The 13,151-nt window shown below is 54.1% G+C and overlaps 3 protein-coding genes across 3 annotated transcripts; 1 reads left to right on the top strand and 2 right to left on the bottom strand.

Moving 5' to 3' along the window:
* Positions 1–487: 487 nt before the first annotated feature.
* On the bottom strand, positions 488–3,396 carry BDZ83DRAFT_613463 (uncharacterized protein). Its single transcript, XM_060507761.1, has 6 exons — positions 3,116–3,396; positions 3,037–3,064; positions 2,666–2,987; positions 2,378–2,615; positions 2,184–2,318; positions 488–2,125 (listed from the first exon to the last, which is right to left on the bottom strand). Exons 1-6 carry the CDS (start codon positions 3,170–3,172, stop codon positions 848–850), a joined length of 2,058 nt encoding a protein of 685 aa, XP_060367443.1. The 5' UTR covers positions 3,173–3,396; the 3' UTR covers positions 488–847.
* A 5,909-nt stretch (positions 3,397–9,305) lies between these two features.
* On the bottom strand, positions 9,306–10,464 carry BDZ83DRAFT_613453 (uncharacterized protein). Its single transcript, XM_060507760.1, has 4 exons — positions 10,234–10,464; positions 9,976–10,142; positions 9,728–9,885; positions 9,306–9,630 (listed from the first exon to the last, which is right to left on the bottom strand). Exons 1-4 carry the CDS (start codon positions 10,445–10,447, stop codon positions 9,471–9,473), a joined length of 699 nt encoding a protein of 232 aa, XP_060367442.1. The 5' UTR covers positions 10,448–10,464; the 3' UTR covers positions 9,306–9,470.
* A 1,158-nt stretch (positions 10,465–11,622) lies between these two features.
* BDZ83DRAFT_750161 (uncharacterized protein) lies at positions 11,623–13,151 on the top strand (the record flags this gene model as incomplete). The annotated part of the gene is made up of 6 exons (XM_060513886.1): positions 11,623–11,743; positions 11,820–11,827; positions 11,927–11,934; positions 11,984–12,172; positions 12,252–12,609; positions 12,696–13,151. The coding sequence occupies 6 exons, from the start codon at positions 11,623–11,625 to the stop codon at positions 13,149–13,151; spliced, it is 1,140 nt and encodes a 379-aa protein (XP_060367441.1).

Raw genomic sequence — 13,151 nt, 5'->3', positions numbered from 1 at the left:
TCTTTCGCGATCTGCTTTCTAGAACCGTCAAAGCTGGCGACAACGCTGTCGACGGACCGTGCAATGGTCAGAAAGACGTCTTTCCGTGCCTCGTACTGTCTAGCTTCTTCTGCAAGGGCTGTCAAGACGGACCCTGTGGCAGATCCGCTCGGAGCAGATGCGGTAGAGGCTGCGGGCCCCTCGGCCGAGGTAGGGGCGTCGGTGGTGGCATCAAGCTGGCTTCCCGTTAGGCTGGGCCGGGTCGGCTGTGCCTCGGCGTCGCGGCGTCGCTTAGCTCTTGAGGTGGGGTTCGGCTCCGGAGGTGTCCCGGAGCCTGGTTCGGGGTCGGCTTGGTCGGCCGACATCAGTCCGGTGCCCGACGGCGGCTGTGAGGCCATCGCGGATGCGGGCTCCGGCAAGGGGAGGTGAAGAGTTTTCGGCTGTTAGTAATTTGGTGGTAGGCTCACTCATTCACTAACAGCAGATGCCAAGAAAAATTAGGCGAGAGGGAAGTTGTACTTCTAAGAGTGAGAGCCACGTGTGAGTGAATAAGGAAATGATATCAATGGTAGGAGAAGTAATACCCAGCCAAAATTATCCTGCGCAGCCATGATTTTCTTGGCGTCTGTTTGATGGGGACACACACAATCAGCGTTGACTTGGTGTAGGATATAGCCGGCGGTAAACCCGTTGGAAGATTGAAACGATTCGGGAAATTCGGGATGTCACAGACTACTCCAGGTGACAATTCAAGTGCCTCTTCAAAGTATAGATATACAGTTCGAGATAAGTGGTGGCTGCGGCGGAGCTCCGCAGCAACCCTGGTCTGAGGCAGCGGCCTACTCGCCGCGCGCTAGTCGGCACACCCTTACTCATAGGCCATACCACCAGCCGAGATGACCTCCTCGAGCACCGTTGTCATGAAGGACCCCATTGCCCAAATAGGTCTCCCCTTCCAGAACTGTAATACGGTTTCCATGAAGCGTACCTCACTCGCCTCCGACGCCATGCCTAATGAGGTGGACTCCCGAACCGAGAGGCGCCGAGTTTGGCCACTGATGTGCTCTTGTCGCTGCAGGACTTCAAGAATGGAATCGAAGATGATTGTAGAAGCCTCAAACCGAGTGCGGACGGTCGCCTGGGTACCTGCCTTCCGTCGCATCTCTCCTGTTGCCCATCGCAGTAACCTCCATATTGCCAGGAGGATCTTGTACGTAGCCACCGTCGCCCAAGGCGCTTCTCGAAACGCATCTTGCCTCTCGATGCTCGTCACACTTGACAGGACGTCCATCAAGTCATCAAGGAAGACTAACATTCCGTCATCACCGGAATTGTATCTGAGTAGGTTTTGCAACGATCTGCGAGCTCCAACCTGAAGTCCCATGGTGAGATGTGTCGCGGTTGTGAGGCCGGCAACGACGCTATTTTCCACGATACCACCAATCAGAAGATCATCGGGTTTGCAGAGCGCGAGCTTGACGGATAGTGCGATACGCTCGGCAAAGTTCAGAATGTGCCAGTTCGAGCTATCTGCCGCGGCGATTTGCGTTGTGATGATTTCGGAGACGTATCGTAAAGCTGCACTGACCTGTCTGTTTTGAGATTGAGTGAGAATGTGGTATGCGTTTGGGTCGGCCAAAGCCGGTGGGAGTTGGTAGTAGCACCGGGTAAAATCCCTGACGAGGGAATCGAGACTGGTAAGGACGAAGAGCGTTGCCATCGGCGAAGCACGCAGCGCCGCTAACAATTGCGGACTCGGTGTGTCCGTCATTAATGATTGCATAGCAAGGTTCAGTGATTTTGTTGTTGGGCAAGTCATGCCAGGCGTGTCGTGAGATCGGGTCAGTCCGACAGTTCGGGGTTCGTCTCCGAGCCGTTGGGCCCACGCTAACGAGGTGTCCGCTTCCCATAATGATGAAGCAAGGGGCAGCTCCCAATCGAGCTCGGTGGGAGTGGTAAGTGGGCGAATGTTGCAAGGGGAGAAAATATGAAAGTCGAGGAACAGAAGGGTGTACATGGATAGCTTCATGGACTCCGATTCAACGTATGACATCCAGTGATCGTGTAATGTCTGTTCTTCCAAGTCTCTGAACCTGGATGTTGACTGGAAAACGTTTTGGCGGAGGAGACCGAGGTCTCGGGCGGCCTATTTAGGTTGAATTAACGAGATAGTCAGCCAACACATATCAAGAGAGACAACTAACGTCGACAATCCATCGCAGCATCTTCTTTGATTTATCGAAGTCAGACGCATTGCCAGTATACGCCCCATAGATGATATGCAAGAGCCATGCTTGCATAACCCATGCCCTGCGGATTTCTCTCCAGTCCGCCTCAACCTGGCATAAGTGAGTTTAATACGGCCAATACTTGATTTGACGTCGCATATTTGACTTACAACTCGCCAAAGTTCATTATGACCATACTTCCATAGTGTTTGGCTCTTCTGCATCAAGGATGCCGTTTCCTCTTCAGACACATTTCTGGAAGCATATAGCATGCCAATTGAGACGATAATCTGCTTCGACAACTTAGGTAACTCATTCCCTATGCTTTGTCGATGCACAAGTGGGAATGATGGATGGAAACTCTCGAAATACGTTGATACGTAAGTTTCTATTCCGGTCGTCATAATCCTGAACAAACAGTCAGTTATTAATGGAGACCTTATCTTTGGATAACATACTCCGTCACTAGAAGCTGCTCCGGATTAGGCACTTCTGTAGCTTCTGGTGGGCTATTTGGGTAGATGGTATCATCTCCAACTCCAGCGTTAATGCCTTCCTGAGAAGTTGAAAAGGGCGAATCATCCTGGTCGTCTGGTGAAAGAGCAGTGTCTTCAACGGCCGATGCCTGTTGCGCCGCTCCGTTCTCGATAGCGGTGATCGTCAACACACGGCTGAATGTGCCTCTACATCTTTCGGCGTGTCTCTTGCACACGTCCTTTCTAGTGAACCTGGCTTTGCAATTTTCGCATCTGAACGGCCTACGGCTATCGCTACCATGTCCTGGCAAATGTGAGCTTCGCAACTTTGGAATTTCGAGGCTGACACATACTTGAGCGTTTATGTCGTTCCAAGTTTTCCTATGATGTGTCTTAGTCACCATTATTGAGTAGAGGTTGACGGGCACCTACGTTTCTCGTAAATGTCTGTGTGCACTCTGTGCAGGTGAAGGGCCGCGAACTCATCATGGGCGCAATGCTGCTTTTGATGTTTGGGTGGACGTTGAGGACCCCGGTGAAGGGAGAAGTAGCTAAAGGGGTGGTGGGCCCGTGCGTTTGTGCTTATCAATTCGTCTTGTTGCATACTACAATTGAGGGTCTGCCTATTGGCATACTGATCTGTATCCCAGAAAGACGGAAACCAAATTCGACTTCTACTGTAGTATTGATCAGAGGATTGGGGAATTTTCGATATTTGATTGTGTGAAGAATCATTCGACGTTGTTGGGTTGAGCGCTGTCGAGAAGCTCCGAAACGCGCTACGTGGCACTAGCACGATCTACCGCGTGGCGTCTCTGCGCACGTCCCGACGCGATGGATCTCGAGCTAGATTCGACGTCCATCACCGTTGCGAGGGAGGCGGTGGCAGCGAGCGACGAGGACCTGCCATCACGAAGGGTGCGAAAGCCATCCGCGAAAGCCCAACTGAACCAGACTCATCAAGAGATAATCGACAATGCGACCGACGGAGCGACGGAGGTTGCTGGTGGTGGCCGGCGGACGACGACCAAGCGAGCCACAACCCTGGCCAAGGAACGCGCGAAACCCATAGAGGATGACGACAAAGGGCTGCTCCTGACGATGGGCAAGCAGGTCAAAGAGCTACACACAGCGGTCAAGATCATGTTCGATGCGTGGAAGAAGTCGGAAGCACGGAATAAAAACGTTGAGGCAGAGCTTCGCGTGGTCACTTCGGAGCTGCAAACAGTCAAGAGCGAGCTACAGGCCGTCAAAGGAGAGCTGCAAGCGATGAAAGAACGCGTGGAGGACGAAAGCGCCAAGACGAACGAAAACCTCGAAGCACTCGCAACAGTTGCTGCGACGCGGAACAGCCCAAGTGTGTCCTACGCGGACGTCGCGCGAAGCGGCTTAGGTGGGCAAGGTCGCGACTCGCGGGTAGCCACGGCGGGCAACGCGACGCTGCCGAGCCGCAGCGACCCCTTCTGTACGATCGATACATCAAGAGTTGAAGAAGGCAGCGACAAGCTCAACCCAGGCCGGATCCGGGCTGCGGTGGAAAAGGAGATGCGCGCGTTGGACGGACAGGGTAGCTGGCGGTGTCTGGCCGTCACGGTAGACCCAAGGAACGCGGATAGGATCCGGATCATTTGTCGCGACGATGCGGAGCATAGGTATGTCAAGCAGATCGCGGAGAAGAGCTTCGGCCGTGGAGCACGCGTGCTACGAGACGAACTCTATCCCGTGAAGATCGACAACGTGAAGCGAATTGAGGTACTGGATGAGAAGGGCAATGTCAGGGCTGAAGCGGCGGAGGCACTTAGCCGAGAAAACGAGACCACGGTTGCCAAGATTTCTTGGCTTAGCAAGAAAGAGATACCCAAGGCGTATGGGTCCATGGTCGTGTTCGTGACCAAGGCCGGTGATGCGCGTAGACTGATCTCCGAGGGCTTCTTCCACGTTGGAGGAGAGTCCGGCACGACGATGGCGTTTGAACGGCGGCCGCGCCCCCAGCAGTGCTACAACTGCCAGCAGATCACGAAGCACAAGGCGTACCAGTGCGTAAACCCCCGGGTGTGTGGACGATGCGCCAAGGTAGGCCACCACCACTCTGAATGCCGTGAGACGATCGTGACATGTGTGCCCTGTGGCGGACCGCACGAGTCGTTCAGCAAGAACTGTCCGAAGCTGTATCCGCGTTCCCATGAGTAGGAAGGTCCAGATCCTTCAGCTCAACGTGAGGAAACAGGCTGCAGTGCACGAAAGTCTGATGAATGATGAGGCGTTGCGCGACTTCACGGCCATAGCGGTGCAGGAGCCATGGGCGCGGAGGATAGAAGGTAAGGTCATTACGGTTCCGATGGGCAATAGCAGGTGGACGAGGATGGTACCAACGGAGTGGAGGGACGAAGGAAGATGGGGAATCAGGAGTTTGCTTTGGGTGAACAGAGACGTAGAGACAGAGCAGCTGCCGATAGCGTCCTCGGATATCACTGCGGCCATCGTCCGGCTTCCGGATCGAAGACTGATAGTGGCGTCGGTGTACGTGCCGGTGCAGAGGCCGGAGATGCTGCGGCAGGCGTGCGACCTGCTGAGACAAGCTATCACGAATGTCCGAGGAGGAACAGGGGAGAGGGTGGACGTGGTTCTGGTAGGAGACTTCAACTGCCACGACTACCTGTGGGGAGGTGACGATGTGTCGGAGGGCCGGCAGGGCGAGGCGGACCCGATCATCGATCTAATGAGCGAGTACTCGCTCCGCAGCCTCCTTCCGCGTGGCACGAAGACGTGGGAGAAGAACGATGCGGCAACGACGATCGACCTATCCCTCGCGTCCGAAGAGCTAGCAAGAACGGTGGTACGATGCGGCCTGCACGAGACGGACCACGGGTCGGACCACCGGGCGATCGAGACGACCTTCGACATCGCCGCGCCTGAGATGGAAAGCCGGCCACGGCTCCTCCTCAAGAACGCCCCATGGAAGCAAATCAATGAGAGAGTAGAAGCAAACCTAGGGCGAATGCCAACAGGAGGTACGGTGCAGCAACAGACGGATCGACTGATGTCTGTGGTGTGCGAGGCAGTAGAGGCACTGACACCTACGGCCAAGCCATCACCGTATGCAAAGAGATGGTGGACGGCTGACCTCACCCAGCTCCGGCAGATCCATACCCACTGGAGAAACCGGGCGAGAGCGGAGAGAAGGGCAGGTAACAGTCAACCTGAACTGGAGCAACGCGCACGCTCGGCAGCCAAGCAATATCACGATGCCATCCGACAACAGAAGAAGAGCCATTGGGAGGACTTTCTGGCCGACGACGCCAATATCTGGAAGGCCGCGAAGTATCTCGACGCCAGTAAAGGGGCATCTTTCGACAAGATACCTCAACTTAAAAGGGCGGATGGTTCCCAAACGGGAGACGCCGCAGAACAGGCCGAAGAGCTGCTCTCCACATTTTTCCCTCCTCTCCCCAGCATGATCGAGGAGGAGGGGGATCGGCCACAACGATCGCCGGTACCCTTCCCTAACCTCACACTGGGAGAAGTAGAGAGACAGCTCTTTGCGGCAAAGTCGTGGAAAGCACCCGGAGAGGACGGTCTGCCGGTGGCAGTGTGGAAGCACACGTGGCCAGTGGTGAAGGAGAGGGTGCTTACACTCTTCCAGACCTCACTGGATGAAGGGGTGTTGCCGAGGCAGTGGCGACACGCAAAGATCATCCCGCTGAAGAAGCCAAACAAAAGCGACTACGGTATAGCGAAGGCCTGGCGACCGATCTCGCTTCTCTCGACGCTCGGAAAAGTGCTGGAGTCGGTCCTGGCAGAACGTATCTCGCACGCTGTCGAGACGTTCGGCCTCCTTCCCACGAGCCACTTTGGCGCTCGCAAGCAGAGGTCGGCAGAGCAGGCGCTGGTACTGCTGCAGGAGTACATCTACAGAGCGTGGAGAAAGAGAAAGGTGGTCAGTCTGGTCAGCTTCGATGTCAAGGGAGCATACAATGGTGTGTACAAAGAGAGACTACTTCAAAGACTCAGAGCGCGGGGGATCCCGGACAAGCTGGTGAGATGGGTGGACGCCTTCTGCTCCCATAGAACGGCAAGCATCCTGGTTAACGGTCACGAGTCCGAGGCTCGTCCGCTACCACAAGCCGGACTGCCTCAGGGTTCGCCGCTTTCGCCCGTGCTCTTCCTCTTCTTCAACGCCGATCTCGTACAGCACCAAATCGACGAGAACGGGGGCGCGCTGGCCTTCGTCGATGACTACACGGCGTGGGTCACAGGCCGATCGCGCGAAGCAAACCGTCAGGGCATCCAAGATATTATCGATCGAGCACTCGCGTGGGAACGACGAAGCGGGGCGACGTTCGAGACGGACAAGACGGCCATCATCCACTTCACGCGCAACTGGAGGCTGCCGGCGGACTCAACCAGCTTCGTCATCAAAGGTGACACTGTCCGAGCAAAGGACCACGTCAAAGTATTGGGAGTGATGATGGACACGAAACTCCGTTTCGAAAAGCACATCGCAGACGCGACGACAAAAGGGCTGGAGGCCGTGCTGGGGCTCAAACGGCTCAAAGGCCTGTCTCCGGCGACGGCCAGACAGCTTTTCGTGGCGGCCGTAGCACCGACGATGGACTACGCGTCGAACGTCTGGAGGTACAGGTGTCGAGCAGCGCAGATGAGGGTGATCAACCGAGTGCAGAGGATTGGCGCCCAAGCGATCGTGGGAACCTTCAACACGGTGGCCACGGCGGTCGCTGAAGCGGAGGCAAGCATACAATCGGCGCAAGAGAGGTACGACAGAAAATCAACGACATTCTGGGTACGGCTGCGAAGCCTTCCCAAGACCCATCCGCTTCGACGTCTGCGGGCGGTGGCCTTTAGACGGTTTCCGTCACCCTTCCAGTTGATGGCGGAGGCCTATCGCGACCTACCCCTTGACAAGCTGGAGACTATCGAAGGGTATTCGATCGCTCCTTGGGAACGTCGTATTGATACAGTAGTCGACGACGACACGGTCAAGGCCTCTGAGGCAATCCGGTCTGGATGGGCAGTGAGGATAGCGACAGGGAGCTCAGCAAGGAACGAGGTTGTGGGCTTTGGAACGGCGACGACGCTGCCCGCATCTTTCAGAGGGGGCGGTGGCGTCGTGACGGCCTCGCGTACGTTCGGTCAGAGAACGGAGCAGAACCCGTATGTAGCAGAGCTAGCGGCACTGGCAGAAGCGGTCAAGTCTCTCCCAGAGAGACTCGAGTACCGGGCCATCCACGTCTTCACCCGCAACAAAGCGGCAGTGTTGGTGATGCACAACCCGCGGCAGCAGTCAGGCCAACAAGAGATCCGACAACTATATGCCAGCGTGCAAGCTCTGCAGAGACGAGGCAACAGAGTCACTCTCTTCTGGCTTCCATCATCGATAGAGTCAGACCTGGCGCAAGCGGCCAAAGCAGCAGCAAAGGAAAGTACCCAAGTAAACAAGACACCACAAAAACGGCCGGCCAGAGCCTACTCGACGGCACTTAGGATCGCTTTACAGAGCGTGCGACAGAAGCACGGAGCCTTGCCCGACAACGTAGGAGCATATTCGAAGAAGATCGACATAGCCCTGCCGGGAAACCACACACGCAAGCTGTATGACGGACTGGCCTGGAAAGAAGCCAGCATTCTAGCGCAACTACGCACCGGAATGGCAAGGCTGAACTGGTACCTCTACCAGATCGGCGCAACCGCCGCGGCGCTATGCGCTTGCGGGCAATCTGCAGAAACGGTAGAGCATTTTCTCTTTCGATGCACACAGTGGACGGCACAGCGGACTCGGATGCTCCAACAGACGGAAACGCGGAGAGGAAATCTGTCATACTTCCTGGGAGGAAAGCGCGCGTCCGACCCTAAGGATTGGTCGCCAAGCGTAGACGTTGTCAAAGAGACGATCAAGTTCGCCATGAGCACGGAGAGGCTAGATGCACAGATCAGCCAGCAGCGAAACCACACGCAACTAACATCATCAAATTAACCGGAGACACCCCCACGCATCCTCGTGCCATCGACAGCAGGACTAGCTTCGGCCGCCGACGATAGGACGTCGAACACTTTGAGAAACAACTCCGAGATGGCCTGCTACTAACCCCACGAGCAACCGCAGCATCGACATGCAAAACTAAAAAAGACACATACGGAGACGAACAAGACTTGTATGGGCTTCTGGGAGGCAAGGATATGAACGAATGTGGAGAATATGTAGATAATCATGCGAGCCCTAAACAGCTTAGCCGGGGCGTAATAAACTATGTATGTATGTATGTATTGGCATACTCCTCTAGACTCCTGCGCCACAGAGGCGAGGGCGAATACAATGTAGCTGGAACTTCATTTCTTGAAAATTTGAGATTATAAGAGTTTCTATTTATTACGATCAAACGCTTCATGTGTTGTCACAGATCTCCCAGACTCTACAACCAGAGAGTTGTCAGTTGTAATTTGTAAGTCTAGGTTCTAAGCGATCTGCGAACGAGACGGGCAAAATCCCAATAACCCCTGGTAAGATTTTCAAGCTTGAATACATTTGATATTAAAAAATCTCATATAAGCTATATCTTAAGGAGCGGCTAAGTGATTTAGGTGTGAAACTTCGTCACGATGTACCTTGTGAATGATTGGGCTGAATACCTACAGCTAATACTAATCCTCTGCAATCAGTTTAGGTTTCACTCGAACGAAACTATAAAGGTAAGGAGATTGGGTTTTGGGAAAGAAGAAAATATGACAAAAGAAAGCTTGAGGCTCGATGACAGCTGTATGGAAGATCCAATTATATCTCAAGTTTAATGTCCTTGTCAATATCGCCCGACTCAAATGTACGAATCATAACCCCGGTAGCGGTATCATTCCACGCAGTCGTGTCCCCTTGTACGAACCCGCTGCTGGTGCAGTAATCCATGATTCTTCCCGCGGTTCTTGCAATTTCCTGGCTATGGTTCCGGCAGGATCTTGTCAGTCAAAGTCGTTTAGAGGAGTCGAGGAGGGCGAAAGCGAGGACGGGAGAAGAGGGCGGGAGAAAGCACTTACCAAGTTGACTGGTGCAGAGATTCCTTGTTTTTCCTCCATCCGAGAATGAAAGTTTTTCCATTTGAGCGGCAGAAACCTGTCACCTCCTTTTCCTTCACAACACACTTGTTGTCATCTTGGTTTGCTAGCCACTGAATGCACCAGGCGGCGTTCTCAATCTGCAGTAAAATAAAATAAAGATCGTCAGCCAGATGGCATATCTTGTGTCACGCTTGAGATAGGTTTAATAGCTGAGTCTAAACACATACCGGTGCCATGTTTGTGGGGTAGCTGTTGCATCGAACGGTGTTGATATCAATGATTTTGCCATTTTCAGAAGTCTTGGACTTGAGAAAAACTTTATCTCGCTTATTTAGTTGAATTTCACTGGGATCTTCAGACCAAGAAGTATTGTGAGGGGTAGTAGATTGCCAGCCTGCCGCGAGAAGTTGAGTGTTAGTGGATCATCCAGCACTGTTGGTCATATAATAACAAAGACAAGGCGAGGGCCGGATTGAAGATCTTACCGATGATGTTGCGAGCTCTGATTGCAGCTTCGGCTGCCTCCTCAGCAGACATATGCTTGGCCGTAGGGTTGTTGATAATATCATCAGCCCATTGCTCGAAGGTGAACGGCGTGAGGGAGCGTACAGGACTGGGCGATCCAACGTCAGTGGGAGCCGCAGCTATCAGATGAGCAGTTGCCAGGACACAAATAGAAGTTCTGAGTAGAAGGAGCATCTTGAGTGATTCTCGATGACGAAATGATCATGGCCTGTTGATATAAGATGGAACTGTAGCACTGAAATCCCAATCGACTGCTGACTCCAGAGATCTATCCATATGCAGAGGGGGCTGAAGCCTATTATATATGTAGAGATGTTCGACCGACTTGATAACGTAGGCCAAATTCTGTATGTCATTTTTGCTTTCACTGTTGATTGACCGCATTGGGACCACAGGGTTCGCTGTGGTACTACCGTACCAAGATGGCCCACTCCCTTGCTCCCTTGGATCTCTATTCTCTTCTGCCCTGCGGGCCAAAGCATGTTTTGTTGAAAACCTTCCGGCACAAAGCCTGGTTCCGATTCAATCAATCAGCCGACTGCAAATCCTTTTTCTCAACTACGTTAAATAGAGTACAGGCCCAGGGCGATTCCGAAAGCTGCGTGAAATTGAAATCACCCTCGCCTCTGGACATCTACATCGTTAAGTAACACCTGATCTCTCAGAGCACTTTAGCTAACTTATAATACCTACGAGAAGTGAGAAAGTACGTTTCAAAATGAATATCTGACACTGTAGTGACTTTTACCATCTCGAATAGCCAAGATCGGTCAGCTCGGCGCCCTTCGGTCTGCCAGGGAAATGCTCGTATTACTGGGTAGATACATGACAGGGCTCCTCATGTCCAATCCATGTGACTCAACTTATTTCTGTTGAATATTCAAAACCAAACCTATGGGTTGAGTAACGCCTAATTCACTCAATATCAATGCCTTCTTCTTCAAGGTGTGATGTTGCGATCCTCGCGAATCTTCGACTCGAATGTCACCGCTGCCACGGCCCCACCGATCCCACTCGCTCCGGCGATCAAACGGCCGCTCGTCAATATCCCTGCCCGCCCGCCGTTTCAGGAGTCTCGGCCGCACCCTCCGATCTTGCACCAATCAGACGGCCACCCATCCCCCGTCAGGGGCACCCCACGGCGAGTCAAAAACCCAATTCAATGCCTTACATGGGGGAGCTACCTCCCCCGATCTGGAGCTTGCTGTCCTTTTTTCCGCGCCAATCTTCCCTCCTTCTCCTCGGAACTTGCTTCTTTTTAAGCTTCTTTTTCCACCCCCGCCACCACTCACTTGACAGGTGCCGATCGCATAGCGTAGGGTCATCTTGTTTTCACCATCTCTCTCACCATGTCTCTGAAGACTCTCTTGCCGTTGCTCGCGCTTACCGGCGCGGGCATGGGTTGGCAGCACAAGACCGAAGCCGAAGTTCGTGATGCCCTCAAGACGAACGAGCATAGCTTAGTAGCATGTAAGTTGTAGCAGTCTCACGAGACCATGCCCTCCCATTCTACCTCTCTCTGACAGCACGCTGACCCTATGTACAGTTGTTGCGGTAAGCCGAGTCTCTGACCCTTGAGCTGATGTCCTTGCGAATACTCTCCCAAGCTCCATGCTGCTATCACATGTTAGCAAAGTGCTGACCGTACCAAAGCCCTCAGCGTACGACATTCTGCACCTCTACAGCAACATTCGTTAACACGGACAACAGCGACGCCAGCACAGTCCTCGAAAAGCACTGGTCCGCCGTCGAAGATGCCGTCCCGACCGCTCTTTCAGTAGACTGCTCGACTTCAGCCTCGCTCTGCTCCGAACACGACGTCGCTTCCTACCCCGCCATCCGCCTCTACCGCCAAGACGGCACGAAGCACCACTACCGCGGCCCCAGAAAGGCCTCTGAGTAAGTTCATCATCGGCCCCCCCTTGATCACCTCACAAAGGAGCTTCAGCTAAGCCGCCCGCGTCTCTCTTCTTGGCAGAATCACCGCCTTCGTCCGCCGCATGCTCCGCCCCGCCGTCGTCCCTCTCGACAGCAAGGCCGCGAAATCCTTCAACAAGGACGACGACGTGGTGCTGATTGCGCACATGGCCGAGTCCGAGACCAGTCTGCGCGAGCGCTTCGCCGAGATGGCCGGGCGTTACCGCGACCGCTACGCCTTTGGGCTGACGACGATTGACGAGGCGCCCGGGCGGATCGCGTGCTATAACAACGTCGACGGGGCGTTCCACATGACGTCTGAGCTGGACGAGGTCGACTCGATGAAGAAGATGCTGAAGAAGTGTGCGTCGCAGCTCGTGCCACGGTTGACGAGGAGAAACGAGGCCGAGTATTTGAGCGTCAGTTGGCACCCCATTGCAGTCTTACAAACGTTTTCTCATGCAACGTCCAAGAGGGAGATTACTAACGTATGAGATGTTCACAGTCTGGCAAGTCGTTGACCTACTTCTTCTCGACGGTCGAAGAGAACCTAGACTCATGGACATCGGCCGTAAAGCCCATGGCGAAACAGTACCACGAGTACATCACCTTCGTGACGGTCGACCTCGGCGAGTACCCCGATATGCCGTCGCTCTTTGGCCTGCCGGCGGATGCCACCGAGGGCGTGGCGGTCTATAACCCGGCCGTGGGCCTAGCGTTTCCCTTCAAGGGTGGAAAGATCACGGTAGACGCGGTCGCGCAGCACATTGCCGACATCTCTGAAGGTAACGCCGATGCCTGGCAGGTGGGTGAGCCGACTGCGGATGAGGAGATTGTGGAGCAGGTCATGGAGGAGGTCCCAGTGAAGGGGGGAGACGGCTCCAAGGTAGAGACTGAGGAGACCAAGGAGGCAACCAAGGAGACTGGAGAAGAGAAGCTTGAGATCCACGACGAGCTATAG

Source organism: Colletotrichum acutatum (assembly GCF_030867785.1).
Source record: "Colletotrichum acutatum strain CBS 112980 chromosome Unknown BDZ83scaffold_25, whole genome shotgun sequence".
In the NCBI taxonomy this organism is placed as follows: Eukaryota; Fungi; Ascomycota; class Sordariomycetes; order Glomerellales; family Glomerellaceae; genus Colletotrichum; species Colletotrichum acutatum.
The sequence above is the reverse complement of the archived record's forward strand: the minus strand, read 5'-3'. Positions and strand labels throughout refer to the sequence as shown.

Coding starts and splice junctions, on each gene's coding strand:
- BDZ83DRAFT_613463 (XM_060507761.1), bottom strand. CDS start 3,172: ATGATGAGTTCGCGGCCCTTCACCTGCACAGAGTGCACACAGACATTT. Junction 3,065..3,115: donor CACAGACATTTACGAGAAAC/GTAGGTGCCCGT, acceptor GACACATCATAG/GAAAACTTGGAACGACATAA. Junction 2,988..3,036: donor GGAACGACATAAACGCTCAA/GTATGTGTCAGC, acceptor CACATTTGCCAG/GACATGGTAGCGATAGCCGT.
- BDZ83DRAFT_613453 (XM_060507760.1), bottom strand. CDS start 10,447: ATGCTCCTTCTACTCAGAACTTCTATTTGTGTCCTGGCAACTGCTCAT. Junction 9,886..9,975: donor ACCCCACAAACATGGCACCG/GTATGTGTTTAG, acceptor ATTTTACTGCAG/ATTGAGAACGCCGCCTGGTG. Junction 9,631..9,727: donor TCTCTGCACCAGTCAACTTG/GTAAGTGCTTTC, acceptor CCGGAACCATAG/CCAGGAAATTGCAAGAACCG.